This window comes from Elaeis guineensis, chromosome 1, assembly GCF_000442705.2.
Source record: "Elaeis guineensis isolate ETL-2024a chromosome 1, EG11, whole genome shotgun sequence".
NCBI lineage: Eukaryota > Viridiplantae > Streptophyta > Magnoliopsida > Arecales > Arecaceae > Elaeis > Elaeis guineensis.
In genome coordinates, this window is record NC_025993.2 from 146,688,729 (window position 1) to 146,711,561 (window position 22,833).

At 37.0% G+C, this 22,833-nt stretch overlaps 2 protein-coding genes across 2 annotated transcripts; both read left to right on the forward strand.

Annotated features, from left to right (window-relative positions):
- Positions 1–10,927: 10,927 nt before the first annotated feature.
- On the forward strand, positions 10,928–17,210 carry LOC105039024 (uncharacterized). The gene is made up of 12 exons (XM_010914996.3): positions 10,928–11,572; positions 11,713–11,915; positions 12,255–12,452; positions 13,291–13,362; positions 13,482–13,577; positions 13,825–13,904; positions 14,033–14,108; positions 14,438–14,651; positions 15,247–15,443; positions 15,658–15,763; positions 15,966–16,055; positions 16,268–17,210. The coding sequence occupies exons 1-12, from the start codon at positions 11,032–11,034 to the stop codon at positions 17,053–17,055; spliced, it is 2,661 nt and encodes an 886-aa protein (XP_010913298.1). The 5' UTR covers positions 10,928–11,031; the 3' UTR covers positions 17,056–17,210.
- A 1,660-nt stretch (positions 17,211–18,870) lies between these two features.
- LOC105038913 (large ribosomal subunit protein eL31) lies at positions 18,871–22,313 on the forward strand. The gene is made up of 2 exons (XM_010914833.4): positions 18,871–19,042; positions 21,803–22,313. The coding sequence occupies exons 1-2, from the start codon at positions 18,957–18,959 to the stop codon at positions 22,080–22,082; spliced, it is 366 nt and encodes a 121-aa protein (XP_010913135.1). The 5' UTR covers positions 18,871–18,956; the 3' UTR covers positions 22,083–22,313.
- The last annotated feature ends 520 nt before the right edge of the window (positions 22,314–22,833 follow it).

Sequence of the window (22,833 nt, forward strand, 5' to 3'; positions counted from 1 at the left end):
ACTATGAGATCTGGTAGATGGATGTCAAGACTGCCTTTCTTAATGAAAATTTTGAGGAGGAAGTCCATATGACTCAGCAAGAGGGATTTATCTCTAGTGGAAGAGCAAATCAAGTATACAAGCTAAATAGTTCCATTTATGGATTAAAACAGGCATCGAAGAGCTGGAATATCCGTTTTGATGAGACAGTCAAATCATTTGGCTTTATCAAAAATATCGTAAACCTTGTATGTACAAAAAGGTTAGTGGGAGTGCTATTGTCGTCTTGGTCTTGTATGTGGATAACATACTACTCATTGAGAATGATATTCCTATGTTGCAATCGATCAAGATATAGCTATCACAAAAGTTTTTCATAAAAGATTTGGGTGAAGTGTTCTATATACTTGGTATAAAGATCTATAGAGATAGATCAAAGAGAATGATTGGCTTGTCTCAGTCAGGTACATAAACCTTATGTTGCAAAGGTTCAACATGGATGGAAGTAAAAGAGGTTACTTACCTATGGATTATGGCATATAACTCTCTAAAAAGATGTCTCTTAAGACACGTAAAGAGAGAAATAGAATAAATTTTATTCCTTATGCTTCGGCTGTAGGATCAATAATATATGCTATGCTGTGCCCCAGGCCTGATATGGTCAGACATTGTAAACAAATTTCAGGCAGATCTTGGGGAGGATCATTGAAAAGTTGTAAAAAATATACTCAAGTATTTTTGAAGAACTAAAGATATTTTTTTCATATATGGTGGATCTGATTTAAAACTGAAAGCTTATACTGACTCTAGTTTTCAATTTGATCCAGAGGATAGCAAATTCATATCTACGTATGTGTTCACCCGGTATGATGGAGCAGTAAGTTGAAAGAGTTTCAAACAACAAACTGTTGCTGACTCATTCATTGAGGCTGAGTACATTACTGCTAGTGAGGCTGCTAAAAAGGCCGTTTGGACGAAGAAGTTCATCTCAGAATTGGATGTGGTTCTAGAGATTGAATAATCAGTGCCTCTTTATTGTGACAATACTGGGGCAGTTGCTCAAGCCAAAGAATCGAGGTCTCATCATAAATCCAAGCGCATCTCGAAACGGTTCCACCTTGTTCGGGAGATAGTTGAAAGATGCGATGTGATCGTAGAGCGAGTTGATATCAAGAATAATATAGCGAATCTACCTTGATTGCATAGGTATTAAGTATAGAGGCGATTGGCTTTAGTGCAAATGAGAGATTGAAAGAATAATGCCCTATAAGTCCATCGCATATGGGATGTGATGGGGTATTTTTCTATAATTTATCTTTCAAACTCATGTACGTGACATTGTTATTTAATAAAAATAGACTTTTTGATTCATTATATGCTACATCTTATTATTATTTTTAAGATTATAATGAACCCATAGGTCTAGGTAATGGTTTTAGGGCCGTGATGAGATCATGCCAGCGAGATCTAAATCCTTGATAGCTATGACCTAAAATATTTTCAGTCATTAATTTATTGAGTCGGAGATCAATGATACCTATTAGACTGGCACATCCTATGTATGCTCAGTGATGAGGGTGGTTGATCTCACAACCTCTAGTGTGGTGACACTAATACAAGGATGTAGATGCTCATTAGTAAATGAGTTTACTGAATAAACCTATGAGAGAATATCTGATGGAGTTTTATTTATATGTCAGCTGATTGTTCTCTAATGAAAGTTATATAAGTGATCCTTTAACCTGAAATCACCATGGTACCTTATGTACATGAATCTATGTTTTGGTTCACTTCCTAACTTGATTCTTTGATCTTTGTATGGGGTGTTTTGGATATGATGAAGTGTACATAAAGGTTATGAGTGATCAATAAGGGATCAGTCGCTCCTAATAAGGGGAGAAATATCCTATGTGATCTCATAGGTTGATGATTCTGGAAGTCTTTGGCCAAAGCAGGATGATAATTGAAAAAGAATTTCTAATGTATTATTCACTGAATCATCACCTTTTGATTGAAATACATTTGGATAGACAATTGGGCTTAACATGATTCCATACCCACAGCTCATCTGAGATGTTGTTTTACTGAAAGATTGAATTGCATGATAACTTGTCACTGAAGGGTATTTTGATAATTTTTACTAAATTTTATTTCTTTCGGGTAGTCATGACACGTTACTAGATATCAATCTTGACTTGTAGACTCATCAAAATTAAAAAAATTTAATTTAAAAATTAATTAGGAAGAGTCCTAATTAATTGAGACTCTTGAGCTGACCTAATCTGATCGGATTAGGGTTAGATCAAGAGTCTGTGTCCACTGCTGGCTAGATTTGGAGCCTAATGGGTCGCATATTTTGGGATTTGATCTTGATCTGATTTAATTAGAATTTAAAATAAATCTTAGGAGTTAATTTGATATGCTAGCATATTGTGTTAATCCAAGTTTCTAATTAGGTTAAGTTCAAAATGTTTGAGTTAAACTGAACCTGTTGCCTTTGATCTGATTGGATTGGATCTATTTTAATTGAAGTCCTATCCAACTTGGAAGAGTTTCAAGTGTGGAAAGACTCCTCCATGCCACTCTAGTTTCAAGCCCAAAATTAATTGCTGCCAACCCCTTTTTAGCATTAAGAAGAGGAAGAGTCTTTCTTCTTTAAGACTCTTAACCACTTCTTAATTTCCATCGGTTCCTTAATTGTCACGTTTAAAATAAATGAAGAAATTATGGGGTGCAGAAGAGGAAGAGTCCTTCTATGTAAAGCCTCTTCTGCACCACTTAATTCATCGAGAATTTATTATGGGGATCTAAATGGTAATTTTAAAATTTTTTCAAAATCATGATTTTACAGTGAAAATTATTAATTAATCTAATTAATTAACATGAATTTATCCTACACTAGGATCTAAATATGATATATAGCATGTATTCATTTAAATTTGAAACTCAAATTCGAACAGTAAACACTTTTCTGTAATATGTTTAGAACACAATATCTTTGTGCGGATAGTAGATCGCCACAATCTGATCACCGTCGGGAGAGTCTGATCGTTGCGATGCAGTCACACAGCGTGTCTGGCCTCGCGATGCTGACGTGGTACTCTACCAGATCGCCTTAAGGGTGCTTGAATAATGAACTTCGGATCTGATCTAACCAAATCTGATTCAGGTTCAGCAACTTGTGTCGATTTTTTCACCTGCCGAACTTCGTCAAGTTCGATCTTAGAGGCAACAGTCCCTTCACCAAGAAACTTCTTTTCCAAAAAGATTGCCTTAAGGCTGACAAACACTTTTTGCTCATCAGCTAGGTAGAAGTAATACCCTTTGGTCTCTTTTGGGTACCCTATAAAATTATACTTGTCAGATCTAGGTCCAAGCTCGTCCGTAATTAAACGTTTAACATAAGTCGGACACCCTCAAACCCTAAGGTGCGAGAGTACTGACTTACGTCATATCCATATCTCATATGGCGTTTTGGTTACAGACTTACTCGAAACTCTATTTAGAAGGTAACAAGCCGATTCGAGCGCATATCCCCAAAGGAAGATCGGCAGACCAGCAAACCCCATCATGGATCGAACCATGTCCAACAAGGTCCGATTCCTCCTTTCAGATATACCATTATGTTGTGGTGTTCCAGGAGGAGTCCACTGAGAGAGAATCCCATTCTCCCCAAGATATGTCAGAAAATCATTGGAAAGGTATTCACCTCCTCGATCAGATCGAAGAGTTTTAATATACTTTTCAATTTATTTTTCTACCTCATTTTGGAATAGTTTGAACATTTCAAATGACTCCAATTTATACTTCATTAAATAGATATACCCATACCTCGATAGGTCGTCTGTAAAGGTTATGAAGTAGAAATATCCACCTCTTGCACTTGAGCTCATGGATCCACATACATCAGAATGTACCAAACCCAAAAGTTCACTGGCTCGCTCACCTTTTCCAGTAAAAGGTGATTTGGTCATTTTACCAAGAAGACAAGACTCACAGGTTGGAAGTGATTCACAATCACCTACTTCAAGAATTTCTTCTTGAGCCAACCTGTTTATCCTGTTCTTATTGATATGACCTAGCCTACAGTGCCAAAGGTAGACTTCTGACATTTTATCTATTCTAGGATATTTACCGGAGGTTTGAACCACATTAACAGGTTGTGATAGAAAGTAAATTCTATTATTAAGTTGTCCAACAAACATTGTAACACCATTCAAAATGATATTGCAAACGTTTCTTTTTATTAAAAATTGATAACCGTACATGGCCAAAAGGCCTATAGAAATAATATTTAATAAAAAACTTGGACAATAATGATATTCACTCAGAATTATATTTCGAGAATTGATTACAAGGTTCATGATTCCTAATGCTAGAACTGAAACTTTGCTTCCATCTCCAACGTTCAAGAATCTCTCGCCTTCATCAAATCTCCTACTGACCTGCAGACCCTGCATCGAATTGCAAATATGATAAGGGCTTCCGGTATCCAATACCGAGGTAGTAGTATCATAAATAAAAAAGTTGCAAGGTATTATCATATAAGTACCTTGCTTCTTCTTTGGCCTGTTCGGGTCCAGTGAGGCAATGTATAGAGGACAGTTCCTCTTCCAGTGCCCCTGCTTCTTGCAAAAGAAGCACTCCGTCTGGCTCTGGTCGGGCTTGTGCTTCTTGGTCTGATCCTGTGCAGACGTCCCAGCATGCAGCTGCACCTTCTTATTCTTCTTCTTCTTGTTCTTCTTCTTTCCTTTCTTAAAGGGTCGACGACCAGAAGAAGACCCTCCCATAACATTCACTGACTCTTTATGGAGCTGGTGATCCTTCTCAAAGTTCTGCAGCAACCCCAACAAGCTGTGGTAGTTCACTGCAGGCTTTGTCATCCGAAAATGAGTAAGGAAGGGGAGGAAGGACTTGGGCAATGAATTAAGGATCGCATCCTTACCGAGCTACTCATACAAGGGAAAGTCCAGTTTACTTAGGCGCTCAATCATTTTGATCATGTACAGTACATGATCAGTGACTGAGGCTCCATCCCTCATCCGAGCATTGAAAATTGCATAACTAGTTTTGTGCCTTTCAACATCGTCAGGCGTACCAAAGGAGTCGTTCAACATTTGAAGCATCTTCTGTGGCTGGGCGTTCTCGAACCTGCGGCTGAACTCATCATTCATTGCCACCAGCATAATGCACCGAATGGTGGTACGATCGTTGAGCCACTTCTGATAAGTATCTCGGACCATCCCTCTAACGTTCGAGGCTCGCTCCTCAGATGCCGGATCCGTTACTACATAAAGGATCTGCTCATGCTCAAGAATGATTTTTAATTTTCGATACCAGCTATCGAAATTAGGTCCCATGAGCTTGTGATTATCTAATAATGACCGGAGGGACAGAGTAGTGGCCATAACTGCATAAAGAAAAATCAGACCTCTATTAGTACATAAATTACAAATACTAAAGATTTGGACTTTAGTCTAAAGTTTCTCCCAGTATTTTTACGAATTGGTAGCCTCAACCTCTAATTCGAGGAATTACTTTAATTCCTTAGTGGGTACTAGAATCTACACAGACTACATACGAGCCCAACTTTGGTTGGTCAACCCATGTGCATCTATGGGTAGGTTCATAACCAGTTGTTTCTCTAAACAACTTCTAGTAACTGATTTTGCCCCAGAACCTAATCAGTAGGCTTTGGCCCCCACTGAAAAGATCTAATTAGGTCCAATCATTAACATGATTTGATTTGGTGAATCGGACCAATAAATGATCAGGTCCGATTTTGATCGGCCAACCTGACTACCATCAGAAAGACTCAAACCAAATTATCATATTATGAATGATAATTCCATTAGTCAATAAGCACCAGGCCTTTGGGCCTCTAATGACTATTAAACTAATGGACTCATTATCACTCACTTAATGGGAGGCTATGACTTAGTTATCAATATAACTTAATCATTTTTAGGGACCTAATAATTTTTGAAGATTTTATTAAAGGATAGATGAGAAGAAAATATCCAGCCAATTTGAATCCTCCCACTGACTTTATTAAGTCAGATTAAAAAAGATTTAATTAAAGCTGACATTAGGAGCACCTAAATCAGTCAAACTGATTTACCTATTGACATGGGTGAGCCCTAATCACCAAGTGATCTAATCAAAATCTAATTCCCCAGATTGGCCAGGTAAGTGAGATCAGTGGTGGAGATAAGCCATTAACTCGTCAGAAATCGAATCACTGCGAGTAGCTCCCGCTTAAAAATCACTGGTCAAACTGCCAAACTTATCTTAGACACCAACCGGTTCATTAGTTTTAATTTGATCAACTTAGTAAATAAGGTTCCACCGCGTAGCCATGAATTAAGTCCATCTTGGTCTAGTTAAAGACATGGACCCATTCAACTACAACTATTGAAGTTGAGTCTAAAGTATCCTTGACCTAATCTAATTTAACTTTTGATTAGATTTGACCAATTACTCTAATTTAGTCCATTCTTTAAGCTAACCTTAGGTCTAACCCAATTATGGACCTAATCCATCTAACCCATTGACCCACAAGTTTATGTAATTATCTTAGGTCTTAATTCACAATTCTAGACCTACTAGACAACACTTAATTCTTTTAATTAAGTATTTAGACTGATGGATCAGGATTTGATATTTCAAAAATAATTTTCAAATTTAAAAGGTTTTATTTTCTGTTCACCAAATATGTTGACTCATTTCACAAATAGATCAGCACATTTCATAAATAGCAATCCTATTGCTAATTACATAACAGAAAATAACTCAATCAAAATAAATCATGAATATTCCTTTAGATCTAATCTAATACATTCATGATAAATTTCACAATTGAACCTTTACAATTAATTCATTTCGCTGCTTCATCTGCATGGAATATAATTGCAGTGGCACCCCTACCGCCATAGGAGACCCCATCGAATGGGAGGAGAGGGCCTTTAAACCCTGCTTTTCTCCTATGACCGAACGGCTATGGCAACTAACCCAATTCGATTACTTGCTACTTAGATCAAGTATATCTAAATATACCAATTTCAAAATTTAAATTTTAAATTTTAAATTTTAAATTTTAAATTTTGAATTTCAAATTTCAAACAAATTTTAAATTTTAAATTTTTGAATTTTAAATTTTGAATTTCAAATTTCAAATTTTAAATTTTAAATTTCAAATTTAAAATTTCAACCAAATTTCAAATTTCAAATTTTAAATTTTGAATTTCAAATTTTTAAATTTTGAATTTCAAATTTTAAATTTCAAATTTTAAATTTTGAATTTCAAATTTTTTGAATTTTAAATTTTGAACAACTTTCAAATTTTAAATTTTAAATTTAAATTTTTAGATTGCAACTTAATCTACGCATGTAAATATATGTATCATATCTAAGAACCCGCTTTGATACCATTTGTGGGGAAATTCAGTGCAGGGGTAAAATGATAATTTTAAAATTTTTTTAAAATCATGATTTTATAGAAAAAATTATTAATTAATCTAATTAATTAATATAAATTTATCCTACACTAAGATCTAAATATAATATATAGCATGCATTCATTTAAATTTAAAATTCAAATTCGAATAGTAAACACTTTACTATAATATGTTCAGAACACAATACCTTTATGCGGATAGTAGATCGCCGCAATCTGATCACCGTCGGAAGAGTCTGATCGTCGTGATACAGCCACACAGTGTGTCTGACCTCTGCGGATCATCCACACGAAGCTCTCGATCTAATCGACTCCTCACAAGTGTTAGCTCGTTGTAGAGCCCTTTTGACGGTCGATGCTGATCGAATTCCTTCGATCGATGTCTGTCGATTCTTCGGATACTCCAAATCGTCAACAGATGTGCTTGAGAGGATGTTGAAGATCTCCCTAAGATTTTATGGGCTCACGACACTCGTAGCTCACTTTCTCACTTTCCGAACCCCAGGCTAAAACTCTAGGAAACTCACCGGAAACCTTGCACCCACTTTTCTTTCTTTTCTTTCTTTTTCTCTTGGAAGGATATGGATTTTCTTCTCACGCACAAGACTTCTCACGCCCCAGAATTTTTCTCCAAAAATCTTCTTCTTGCACACCCCACTCTTCTCCTCCTTTTATAACAACGTCAAACGTCTTATCCAAAAGAAAGGATAAAGATGAGTAATTGCACATTTGAATTCAAATCAAATTTTGAATTCAAATGGACACCAACTCATCCCTTATCCACTAAAGACGTGAGGCGTGGCTTAAATTGTGCATGGAGTGATTTCATGAGAAACCTTTTCTCATGTAATAAATGGGGCATAAAAAAATAGATAAGGTGCAAAGATTGATTACCCATTCAAATTCAAACTTTATCTTGAATTTGAATGGCCAACCAATCATCCTTATCCATTCATATGGCACATTAAAGTGGAGCATGGAGAGGGCTTGGCATGAGGAAAAAATTCATGAGAAGTTCCTTCTCATGAATTCAAATGGGTGCAATGGAAGTGAAGTGGCACATGGAGATTGGGTCAAGGTGGTTTAATTATTTAAACCAACCTAATTGAACCAAATAAGTTAGGTTCAATTAGACTAATTTAAATCTAACTTAATTAGGCTTAATTAGGCTCAATAAAATTCTAATCAAATCAAGAATTGACTAAGCCCAACCCCTGATCAAATCAGGGACCAAACCATCTCGACGATTAGGTCAACTCTTAACCTAATCGGGTCAAACCCAACTGAATCCAATTCAATTAGACTTGATCCAAAAATAATTACTCAATCAAATTGAGTTAATTAGCGATCAAATCACTAATTAAACCTCTCATAAATACTGAATCCAAATCCGATGGGCAATCAGGCATCAGAATTCATCGATATGTAAACTGGATCGAAAAATCCCAACCAGTGGGACTCTTGACCCCGGTACCCATAATGTGTGAAACTCATGATCAGAGAATCCTGATTCTCGAACACTGAGTCTCAAACATGTAGGATTCTACATCAGCCATCAGATCAGATAGAAACCTCTAATGTGTGTGACACCACAGGTTCGAACCTAAGCTGGTAGCACAGGAACCAATTCCTGTACTAATCGAAGTGACCATCTAGCAATGGTACCCGACATCCGGATAGGTCGAAGAGTCACAATCGCAACACTCAGAACCTACATGAATATGGTTACTGTATAATTCATCCTTTTGACCCCTGTGTTTAGGACGACTCAGGGTTAAACTGTCAACCCTGATCAGATCATCCGAATCATGCTCAACTCAAACAGTCCTGTGACTCCTCACAAGGACTATCCTGGCCAAGATTTTGCTAAATTGAAACACGACTGTACACAGCTCCTAAACTGGAGTGGTCAATCCCATCTTGACACATGCATCGACAAGTCAAGTACTTGACTACACCCAGCAGCCTTCCGTCACTAAATTAAAAATTCAGGTAGTCCAGTGCCTATATGCAGTGAGTTGCTTGCAAGTCACCATAGCGGTCTCAGGTCGGAGGGATATTTATACCGATATTCCATCGGAGCAAATCTTGACAGTAGAAATAGCTCCAGAGTCGATCACGTTCAGTGCAGATGTACCCTTACATCTCACTTGTATGCCATACCAGTGTCTCCACACTCATTGGTTGAGAGGACAACTAACCTATATGGCACACAACGACCTATGCTTGATAAACGTTGTCGTCCTTGATACCAACGTATCATTTGGTCGTGAACAGATTTAAGGACTAAATGACAAATCCTCCTTTGTCGAGTCTAAATAGTCCTAAGGACTTCACCACAACATAGGAGTTCATTAGAAGATGAAACATTTTGTGATGAAAAATGTCAAAATAATTTTTATTAATTCATAATTCATGTACAAATACAAAAATGAATATAACCGTCAACAGGCTGACGATTGGCTTTGGGACACTATTCCCAATATTTATTTCTTCATGTGAGGAAGTGGAGCGCTAAGAGTTGGTGCCCCTTGGATCTCCTTGCCGTCCTTTCTTCACCTATTTATATGGGGCTAAATTTTGGTGAAAAATCAGAAGCCTTAGCGTGTGATAAGAGAGAAAAAAATTTGAGAAAAAAAAAAGAAAAAATTGAGTGAAAAAATAGAAAGAATATAAAAAAAATAGCAAGTGTGGTTTGCTTGTCCTAAGATTTGATTTTTTCATGTGTTGGAGCACAAAATCAAATCCTAAGTTGTGAGACTTCTGGAGAGAATTCTCTTGGTGTGATCCTAGTGGTGAAATCGAACGCAATAGAGCTTTGGTGCGATCATTCTTCGAGTTCGAAGCCGACAGTATTCTTATGAAGAAAAGACTGCGATGGTGCATCGGTTGGGAAGAACCTTGACCATCTTCCATATGGATCACCATTGGAGGACTTCTATTTTGGAGTCTCGTAGAGATTACCTTCTTACTATACTGCTCGTCTGAGAAAGTATAAATTTCTATCTCTTTGCATGCTTAAATTTTGTTTTGTTCGACATCTATAAGATGTATGTTTCTAAGATTTGGATTTCGGTTCGATAGTTTTAATTGTTAAAGTTTTTGATTTGCATGTTTAAAAATTTTTAAAATTCACATTTCGCTGCCTAACCGAAATTCAATAGTATCTGAATTTATCACAATGATTAAAAGATCGATTTTATTCGATTATATAGAGCTCAATTTTATCAAACCATCTAATATATTTTTATTATTTTATTAAAAATTTATTTTAATCAAAATTTAAATTAATTAAAATATATAAAATAAATTTTGATGCATGTTAATGGCTACGGATATGATTAAGCAAATAGATTACAACAATTTAATCATAGCTCGTATTGTAACGCCACTCCGTCTCCTCGCTTGCAGTGGCATCAACAATCCAACGCTAAAAAATCCGACTCCGGCGGTGGAATCCCGAGTCCAACTCTTAGGCGGTTGTTTACCCAATAAAAATGTGGGGCCGTTGCACCCCGCACTATAAAACCTACGTGATGTGATCGTCCCGAACCCTCTCCCTTTTCCTCATTTCTCCGCTGAAGAAGAAGAAAAAGATGAGGTGGTTAACGGCGTTTGGCCTCCTCGTCTTCCTCGTGGCAGCGGCGTTCTCCCCTCTGGCCGCCGCCATCGAATGTACCAACTACATCTCCAACCGAGCGCCCGGGTCCAACAACGAGAAATATGGGACCCACTACCAGCAGGCCCGCATGAACGACACCTGGCTGCATGGGTTCCTCTCCCGCTACCACCTCACGCCCTCCGACGACGCGGCCTGGATGGGCCTGCTCCCGCGGAGAGCCGGCCCGCCGGAGAACCGGCTCCACTGGGCCATGCTCTACAGGGCCATGAAGCGGCCCGGTCCGGCCCCCGGCTGGAAGGGCAGCAGCTTCTTGAAGGAGATGTCGCTCCACGACGTCCGGCTCGACCCGGACTCGGTCCACGGCCATGCCCAGCAGACCAACCTTGAGTACCTGCTCCTACTCGACCCGGACCGGCTCGTGTGGAGCTTCCGGAAAACCGCCGGTCTGCAGACGGTCGGTCAACCGTACGGGGGGTGGGAGAAGCCCGATGGCGAGCTCCGCGGCCACTTTGTTGGTGAGTATAATCACGTCCGTCTAAATCCTCGTGATTCGTGTGCAAGTCGTGTTATCATTGATGGGCATCAAATTGACCCCATCATATCTTTGTTTGCACTGGAATGATGCAATCTAGCACTAAGTTTGATGAATTTTCAGGGCATTTCATGAGTGCTACTGCGTTGATGTGGGCAAGCACTCATAACGAGACCATTCGTGAGAGGATGAATAAAGTGGTTGATGCGCTTGATGAATGCCAAAAGGCAATAGGAACCGGGTACCTTTCAGCTTTTCCCACCGAGGAATTCGACCGTTATGAAGCTGTTGTATATGTATGGGCACCCTACTACACCATACATAAGGTGAGCTTTCAAAAATGGGTTCACCTTGTATCTTTGGCACAAGAGAATGATTGTCCTTCTTTAGCGGTCTTAATTGTTGGATCATGTTTTACGGTATCAAGTTATGTAAAGTATGATCCAATGATTGAGGTCGTAAAAAAAAATCTATTATTCTTGGATCATGTTTTACGGTATCAAGTTATGTAAAATATGATCCAATGATTGAGGTCGTAAAAAAAAATCTATTATTCTTTTGCACGAAAGATACAACCCAAGTCGTTCAAAAGTAGCCTCAAAAAATATGTACGCATATTATGAAGAGAATTGGATAGGTATTGAACGATTACTATATTTTAACAGATCATGGCAGGACTTTTGGATCAATATATTTTTGCTGGAAACCCTAAAGCATTGAACATGGTGATTTGGATGGCTGAGTACTTTAGCAATCGTGTGACAAATTTCATTAAGAAGTACACTATAGCCAGGCACTGGGCAGCAATGAACGAAGAAACAGGTGGCATTAATGATGTTCTTTATAACCTGTATAGCATCACAGTAAGTTCAATGCTTACTATTCTGATGCTAAATATGAAGAAAATATGCTTTACTCTCAAGTCATTTGACATGTAAAATTATGTGTCATTATTTATGTTAAGCCTGACATGTATTGTTGACTCTTTTTTAATTAGACTACATTTTTGGATGAATTGGTTAGTTAACTTGGTATTAGAGCTGTGGTTTGCTAAATGTAATGAGAATGAATCCCCTCTATGTTATTTGTTCATTTAATTTAACCCAGTTATTATGAAAGACTCATTTTGATCATTGTAGTCCCTCCATGTGTATAGCCTGAGTTTACTGTGGTCAAACTTTTCTGGCCAATTCATTAATTAATAATTTATTCTCCTAAATTGAGCTCACTATCAAAAGAAATAAAGAACTTGCTAACATTGATGCATGTGGAAATAGAGAACCCTTTTTTTTCTCTAAATCTAATCATGCTTTTCATAAATAGGATCAAAATTAGAATATCAAAGTGGATGATTATGGATAGAAATTCCCAAAATGATTATTGCATATAAGATACACAGTGAAATCATCAACTTTTACATGTATTTATTTAAGGTCAATTTCATGAACGCTTAACTAACCGAATAATTGAACTTTAATTATACATTTGCATGTAGCGACAATATAATGTGAATGCAAGCATATTTATATATTTAAATTTTAAAAGCAAAAGTTTAGAAGAATTTTTTTTTCATTATTGTACACAGTCCTAGCATGTCGCAATAGATTTTAATGCATAATTTATTGTTTTATTAGCATATGTGATTATATATGTGTGGAACTTTTTACAACTCAGCTAATGAGTTTAATGAATTACTTGTAGGGTGATGAGAAACATTTGGTACTGGCCCACCTTTTTGACAAACCATGTTTTCTTGGACCACTTGCATTACAGGTAATATTATTCATATCCCAATCCAACACTATTTTCTGATTCCATCGTCTTAGTTGATAACAATTTGAAAATACTTCTAACTGTTAATTCAAATAAAAATTTACAATATTCTCTCACAGGTTGATACTCTTTCTGGTTTACATGCTAATACACATATCCCCATCCTCATTGGAGCCCAGAGGCGTTATGAATTAACCGGAGACTCTCTCTACAGGGTATGTTCTATTGCATGCCAAATGTTTTCTTAAACAAGGACTAAACAAACATCCGTTTCCTCTTAAGGTATTAAATTTTATTATTTTGAATTTATTTTATGAGACAATCCAAATGAAGTTGAGGTAATGGGTACTTGGAGATTTCATATTTTTCAAGAATATGTTTCCACCAATTATAATACAATCATTTAAAACCATCTTTCTTACTATCTTAAGCTTTTTATCTTTTTTCTCATGAAAATGCCAGGACATTGGGACAGTATTTATGGATTTTGTCAATTCCTCACATACATATGCAACAGGTGGAACTTCAGAGAATGAGCACTGGTAAGCGCTTTTAATCTTTCAATTATATTATTTGTGAAAATAACAACTTGATGCTGATTATTCTTTAAAAGAAAAAAAAAATGATTTTGATGCTTTTGTGATTTGATGATGCTTGGTTGCACATATAGGACCGATCCAAGACGGTTAGTAGACACTTTAAAGATGAACACCGAAGAATCTTGCTCTACCTACAATATGCTAAAGGTTTGCTATACTTCTTTATACCATATTATAATTATGACTTGTAGCAATCAGGATTCGCTGTATCAATATGTATCGTACCGATATGGATGTCATACCCTACTGATATTTGGTACACTTTGCTATCTCGTACTGTACCGCATACTAATATTGTGATAGGATGGTATCGATATGAGGTCTTGTACTAAGATGGAGAACTTTGCTAGCAATTAAAAGAATTTCTATTAACAATATTGGTTTAGTTTATCCTTGTTTATAGATTAAATGTGAATTTAATTTCCAAAAACTTGCAGAGCAAGACTTATAATAGCTATGTATTGGGGATAATGCAGGTTTCACGCAATCTATTTAGATGGACAAAGGAAATGGCATATGCAGATTACTATGAACGAGCGCTTACAAATGGCGTGCTGGGCATTCAAAGAGGAAGAGAGCCAGGAGTCATGATTTATTTTCTTCCTATGAATCCAGGAGGTTCGAAAGCAATCAGCAGTCAAGGTGGCTGGGGAAACCAGTCTGATACATTTTGGTGTTGCTATGGGACAGGTTGTGCCTGTCACCTACGCTTAAAACTTATTGGTTATATGTGTTTTTTCTTTTGATCTGTTCCTTTTTTTCTCATAACTTTCCCATATAAATTTTGCTTTTGCTGATTTATAATATTGGTAATGAGATCAAAGTATTTTCATACATTGAGATATAAAATTTGAAGGTGCATGTATAATTCAGTGTAGCTGCAAAAATCTCATAAACATATTTCAACTCCAATTTAAGCACTGCATATATCACATACAGCAGCAATAGTAGGCTTTTTTGGAATCAAACTTAACAAGCAACTTATTTATCACAAATTTGAGAAACAAATTTAACTATTAATTTTATATATTTGTAAGCAAACATAGGTATGTGAATGCAAATAATGATCAAGCATGAGGATGATTAGCACCAAAAACATTTATATAACTTAATAGGTAGAAGTTAATATTTGAAGTGAAATATATTTCATGAATCCCTAATGCTTCCTATTCGCCCCCTAAGAACATCCTTTGATGGTGCTACAAATAAAAACAAGTTAGTCATGAGAAATATATTTTTGTTGATACTTCATTTGATAGCGGATGATTCAACTTTTTCTCCCCAGCGACCGAATCATTCTCAAAGCTGGGTGATTCTATATATTTTGAGGAAGAAGGCAGTATCCCTAAGCTTTACGTCATTCAGTTTATATCTAGCACTCTTAATTGGAAGTCTGGAGGAATTGAACTGCAACAAAGAGTAGAAGAAGTTGCTTCAACTGACCAATCCTTGCGAGTGCTATACACAATATCTGCTAATCAGGTGATTATTATTTCCATCTAGCTCATTTGAAACATTGATATTCTATAGTGTAGTTATAGTGTCACTAAAATGTATAATATCTGAAAATTGTTCATATAACAAATTTTATAATTCTTTGAAACTTTGAACTATATGTCATGCATGATCAGTATCAGTTGATCTCCAATAAAGAACTATAAGAACAATTTTGAAGCTTTTAACATCTATGTTTCAGTCAGAAGCCAAAAATTCTACTCTGGGCATTCGCATTCCAATTTGGACATCTTCTCATGGAGCAAAGGCTACATTAAATGGACAAAATTTAAAGGTGCCGGCACCAGGTGAGATTTTTGATGATTTTCTAATTTGCATTATGCATCCGTTACAGAAAAAAAAAATCAGTTTTTGGAATAGTTGAATGCTAAAAATGTCGCATGAATGAGCACAAATAAATAATATCGTAAACACTGTATTACAGTTTGTGTTGAATTACTACTGAAGTGATTGACCATGGTTTCATAAGTTATTTGTTAATGACCTCAGGTAGAGTCTTGTTGATCAATAAGAAGTGGAGCCATGAAGACAGATTGACCCTTCAATTGCCAATTGGTTTAAGGACAGAGGCTATACAAGGTTATATCCCTAAAGCTTGTCAACAATTTGTCAATGACATATAAAATTTCTCACGTCAATTTTGTTCAGTTTAATTTACATTCGATTTTAAAAGCTTACTTCTAGTTTTCTTCATCATTCGTGTACTATCATATTTCCCTAATACTTTTTCATATAACATCAAAATTAAGTTTGATGCTTTTCACAAATAACGGTAAGTTTTATCTTTGTAGATGACCGTCCCGAGTACGCATCAACAAAAGCAATTCTCTTTGGACATTACCTTCTTGCTGGTCTGTCCCATGGTGCATGGGATTTGAATAATGGGAACGCCAAGTCACTTTCTGATTGGATATTGCCTGTTCCAGCAGCTCATAATTCTCAACTTGTATCTCTTACTCAAGAAATTGCTCACAGGACTCTCTTCCTTTCGAATTTAAATAGCTCTAGAGAAGACCAAGAGCGTACACTCACAATGCAGGAATCACCAAAGCAAGGAACTAATGCTGCTGCCCAGGCTACTTTTAGACTTGTATATAACAACAACAGCAAATCCCAGTTTCCATCTCCAAAGGATCTCATTGGGGAGTCTATAACTTTTGAACCATTTGATCTTCCAGGCAAAGTGGTAGAGCACCGAGGCCCAAACAATGGCCTTATAGTTGCTGCAACCTCAAAAATATCAACTAGTAACCTTGACATGGCAAAATTTCGAGTGGTTGCTGGACTTGATGGCAAGTCAAGCACTATTTCATTAGAATCAGAAAGCACACCTGGCTGCTTTGTGCATAACAAGGTTGGTAACTCTGCAGGAGAAGATGTTCTTCTTGTTTGTCGAGGAAAGGCCAAAAGCAATGATACTACATTCCAAAGAGCAGCAAGTTTTACACTAAGGGAAGGGCTAAGTGAGTATCATCCCATCAGTTTCATGGCCAAGGGGACTGAAAGAAATTTCCTGCTGCAACCATTGATGAGTTTGAGAGATGAAACTTATTCGGTGTATTTTAATATTGGATTGTAATCTTTTAGGAGATAGACTTGAGGAATGATTTGTTCCAAAGATCATGATTCTCTTCTTCTTCTTCTTCTTCGGGATCTGCAAAAGTTTGAGTCACTTTTTCTGCTTGCATTTTTGCTCAACTCTTTCTCAATTTGGAAGGCTGTGATTTCCGCTAAAATTGCACACATTTTGTATTGGAATGATATTCTGGAGCTAATTTATAATACTCGGATGGTTTCTCTCCTACTTCTGATGCTCTTTTTGACTTTTCTAATTTGACATCTAAATATAATGTGTTTCTGTTGTAGCTTTCTTTCATACTGGGGAAAAAAGACAAGTGGCACTATGTTAATTAGATTGGCTTGTGATAACCATAACCATCCAGCTTTGTCCCAAAAGTACAATTGTAATCAATCAAAAATAATTGAATACAGTATTGCAGTTGCTGGTTGACACACAAGTTTAAATTCAATCAAGTAGATGGATGTTCACGAATTTATTGGCCAAAAAATGAACTACCAAATTATAATCAGAATCACTATGTGCATCAAATTACTTTCCATATCAAGGGATGTGTTGCAAATTCGGGTTTTTGTGGCTCCAAATAATTACAGTGACGATCTGGCAATCACAGAGCATTCACCTTCCAGGTTGACAAATGACAAACAAGGATGGTTTTCCAAGTTTCTGGTGCTTGCGTACATGCACACATTTATGCAGGGGGGATATAGTTTACACAGATCTTTATTGGATAATGAGGAAGCTTGTAAAGAAAAAAAAAAAAAAAGGATAGTTTATAGTGTGCGAGGCTTCAACTATTTTCATGTTTTGAACTTGTGACCTCCATCATAATGGAGCAACCTTACCATTCTACCAAAACTCACTATTTATTGGATGGTGAGGCTTCATTTGACAACATTCATCAAAAAAGATTCAAAGCAAGCCCCTTTAAACCAATAATGATTACTCTCCCATTTAGATATTTTTGGGGCCTCCCGTTATGCATAGATTTAAGCAACTTTTAAATGGGCAATCACATTTAGCCTCTTTTCAAATGGTGTTTGATATGTTTCTACAAATGAAATTAGTTCCCTATTCACATAAAACTTTTTCAATGTTTAAAGGAAATCTGAAGGGTTTCTCCCCAATAACATGATCTTGAGTTACAGAATCCCCCATCTTCATGCGGCCCTCCAATTTTTAGGGCAAGAGCACAAGACCATCCTATATCCAAAAATGCCTTGATGATCATAATCTAATGATCAATCCGAACTTTCTCAAACTTTAGATATTGTATATTGATCATGATCTCTCTGATCATTCAAATTCAAACCACTTTCTTGGAGGTATATTTCAATATGCCCAATATTGAACCAATAACACAGTATGTACTATAAGTTCAAACTAAAAGGTGAACTTGCATTCCTCATATGAATCCACCGTCTCACATCTAAAACATACTGTATGGTTTCCAAAAAAAAAAAAAGAAAGAAAAAAGAAAAATAAAATTGAGCATGAGATATTTTTGATGGATCATAGCCCCACTCGGTATTTGGTGCAACTTTAGTTGTGCTAGTTATGATGATAAAAACGAGTAGCCAACAAATGCTAGTCAAGGAACAAAAAATCTTATGTACCGAAAAAGAAGGGAAAAAAAAATTGTCATTGTTGTTATAGCCATATCACTGATCTGTGAAGGAAGAGTTAATTAAGGAACCTGAGGAGGTTTTATGATGTCACGTGCATCGCACTGTAGAAAGGGCAGGTAGGGGCGATTTCGTTATTTACTGCAAAGCCAGGTGTATTTGTGGGACATACCTTCATATATCAGCTCCGCCCGCGCTACTTAGGGTTTCCCTTTCAGCCGCAGGTCTCTCAGCTTAGGGCTTAGGGGAGAGAGAGAGAGTAGACCGGCGGCGACGATGGTAGAGAAGGCGAGCAAGGGGCGCAAGGAGGAGGTGGTCACGAGGGAGTACACCATCAATCTCCACAAACGCCTCCATGGATGGTATTTTCCATTTCCCTCTCCCCTTCTCCCCCAACCTCTTTTTTTTTTTCCTTCTTGTTATGTGGAGGCTTTTGAGTAGTGGGTTTTTTTCGTTGTTTGAATCGTGGATTTGTTCATCACAAATTGAAATCTTTACGCACCTCCCCATTTGTTTTCGTTGATTTCTCGCATGAATCTGTTGATCTTTTTTTATCGTTATTCTCGTTCCGTATTGAAATTTTCCATCCATCATATTTTCGTGATCTACTTTCTGATGGTGCTATTTGTTTCATTTGATGATAACAGTATTACTAGGTCATTCCCATAGGTAATGCATCTTTTTGTTTAGCTAAATCTACTGATTTTGCATATATGGGTCTTTTGTGGGATTGGATTTGTTTATTATCGCTTGTGATGTCATTTTAGAAGGGGATCTGGTGTCGAGTGGGTGTGGTTATGCTCAAGGTTAGATGCATAGAAGACGTTAAAAAATCCCACCCCCCCCCCCCCCCCGGGGAAAGGAATGGTTATTTTCCTTAGGTTTCATCTTAAAGTCAGTAGTTGATGTGTCTATAAGAGGAGAATGACTGGACGCTAGACATGGTTCACCAATGTAGTTTTTGTTGAGGAAGAACGTAGATATTGTTTAAAAAAAAAAAATTAAATATGCCTCATCTTAATTTTAGGACGATCAATGCTTGAATCAATCCACAAAAACCTCCATTGGAGTGTGCAGGGTTGTCCATGCACAAATGCTTACATCTGCATACATGCTCACCCTGGAGATGTATAACAGTTCCTTCAAACATCAACACTGCTATAAGGGTGTTAATGATGTATCATCTCTCTCTCTCTCTCTCTATATATATATATATATATATATATATATAGAGAGAGAGAGAGAGAGAGAGAGAGGGGGGGGGGGATCCAATCTATTGAATCTCCACTTAGATTTAGATCCATTTAAGTCTTGATCAGAGGATGGAGGTTCTGCATCAATGATCTGAACTATTGGATGTGATCCACTATCTCTGAACTACTTACACACTAAAAATAGTATGATTTGAAGACCCTAGTCCATGCATCAAGTGGTAAAAAAATGTATTGTTTTGTTATATTTAAATTGTTCAATTTCTAACCACTTGATGCATAGGTTAGGGATCTCTAAATCACATAATTTTTTATATGTAAGCAGGTTATAAGTAGGGCATTACATTCAACAGCTTGGATCATCAATGTGGGATCCGTATTATCTAATCAAGGCATAATTGGATCTAAGTGGAGATCCACTTGACAGGATCATAGTCTATCCCTCTCTCTCCATGTGTGTGTGTGCGCGCGCGCGCGCGCGTAACAAGTATCTTTTTCTCACTTCCCACCAACGGTTGTTAAATCATCAAACAAAAGCAAGAATAAACTGTTGTTGACTTTAGTCATAGGAAACATGGAAGTGTCTGTGACATTCTATGCTTTGTGTAATTTTGTGATAAGAGTAGTTGGATTTTGTGGATCAAGAGATGAGTAACATGTTGGTTACCTTAATGCCAATTCTATGTCATTGCATGAAATAGTTGGTGTTTCTATGTTCATGACATTAACTAAAAGTTTGGAAGTGTGGTATGTTGACATTTTTATCATATTCTGGAAATTTCAATCTGTTGGACTATTCTAATGAATAAGAATGACTCATAAGTTGTCTAATGAGCCAAGTAATCTAGATTAAGTTTTGTCATGTGTGTACTTTGTTATTGAATGCAGAACACTTTCTAACTTCTCATAATCTTGAATTATTACTCATTTCTTGAGCATGTTAACAAACTAGAGAAAGGAGACTTACTAGTACTCAAGATATGGTGCATCAATATTTCAACAATATTTATAAGTATAGCCAAGTACTAGAATTGAAATGTATAAAAAGCATATATTTACAAGAATAGCATGAGCTAGAAAGATAGATAGATGCTATTTTGAAGTCATTATATGCTATTTGTTAAAATTCTTCATTGGAACGACAATGTTTTGGTAGTTAAAAATGTACCTTAACTCAAGATTTTTGTTTTTTTGTGATTTTTCACAATATGTGAGCAAGACAGTTTTGGTTTGCTTGAATCAATTTTAAGTTTGACTTTGGATCCTTGCCGGTTGCATGAACTGGAGGAGTAATATCCCATGGTTGTCCGTGCATTGCACAATGGCTGTTCGTAGGTGGGCTTTCATGTGGTGCGTGGGGCAGCACACCTCATAATATCACTCAAGGTAGGTTTACGTGAAACTAATTTTGAAATTGGCCCTAGATTCAGAGTGTTTCTTAGTAGAAAACATAAGTGTCAGCTTTAGAGGTTTGGACAAAACTTTGTTCTATATCCTTTTATACCTCTAGTGGCATTTTGCTTCAAATTTACATGGAAGTCTTTCTCAGAAGGTTGGTCGGTGTAATTTTTGTTTGGTTACAGCTTTGATTTGTTTAAAATCCTAAAGTACACATGGGATGCTTCACATCTCTTTTGCCTCAAGGTGTGCAACAAATTAGGGGATTAGGGCTTCTTGAATAGATAATCCATTTTTTGGATCTATTGCAATAAATATTGGATATGCTCTGTACTGTTCAGACTTTGTGTTATCCTGTTATAGCTAGATTCTGTATTTGAACAGTTACCTCTGAATTTCATAGCATGACCAGGCTTTCACATGACATCGTCATTGTCTATTGTTGTACTTGCATTTGTTATCATTCAACAAGCATTATGTACATCTGCTTGCTCTTTTGTAATTTGTGAGCAGCACTTTTAAGAAGATGGCTCCGAAGGCCATTAAGGAGATAAGAAAGTTCGCGCAGAAGTCAATGGGCACGACGGATGTCAGGATTGATGTGAAGCTCAACAAGCATCTCTGGAGCAGGGGGATCCGAGGCGTGCCGAGACGGGTCCGTGTGAGGATTGCCCGCAAAAGGAACGAGGAGGAGGATGCAAAAGAAGAGCTCTACTCTTTGGTTACTGTTGCCGAGGTTCCTCCCGAAGGTTTAAAGGGGTTAGGAACCAAGATTGTTGAGGAAGCAGATTGAATTCTTGGCGGTTGAATGCCCCCTTTTCGAGGTTATTATGGCAATTGAGATTATTTTCAGATTTTGTAGGGAGTTTTGGATGCAATTGGAGTGTTGAACTATGAGATTTTCCTTCGCTGAATTTTAAGTTATATTTAAGAATTTCTTGCTTGTTCACATCATAGAACCGTGTACTGTCTACCAGTTCAGTTCCAAGTAGTAATCATTTGGCAGTTGCTTGTTTGAGCGGTCTATGTTATGCAACTGTTTGCTTTAAAATTACATGCTTGGACTTTTATCTTTCACATGGCTGTTCGACAATTTAGTTTTAATTACCTCAGTGTACCATATGAAAATTAAGATTGGGTCAAAGTAATACTCATCATTTTTTATTTGGTAGAAAGTATTCAAAACTCGGAGGGATCGCGTTGTTTTAGGGCCTGTTTGTGTGCCAGATGATCTTTCCGATTGAATGCGTCTCTGTGATCGTAATGTAATTGGTGACTTGTGAGCATCCTGGGACTCGGGTCCCAGCACTCATTAAAAGTCAAGTAAGATTGAAATGATTTAGTGATGGTCGAGATTTTTCTGCTAAAGCATGAAACCGGTTTTGAGTTTGGCCGAACCCAATTGCTACCCTTGAGTTAAATGTTTCGCTAGGATCCAAGTGCTCGTGCTATCGTTCCAACGAGGTGACTTGGATACCAGCTGAGCTGGAGCAACAGTGCTCTGACAATTGGCAGCAACTGCCTAGAGCAATTATAGAATGATA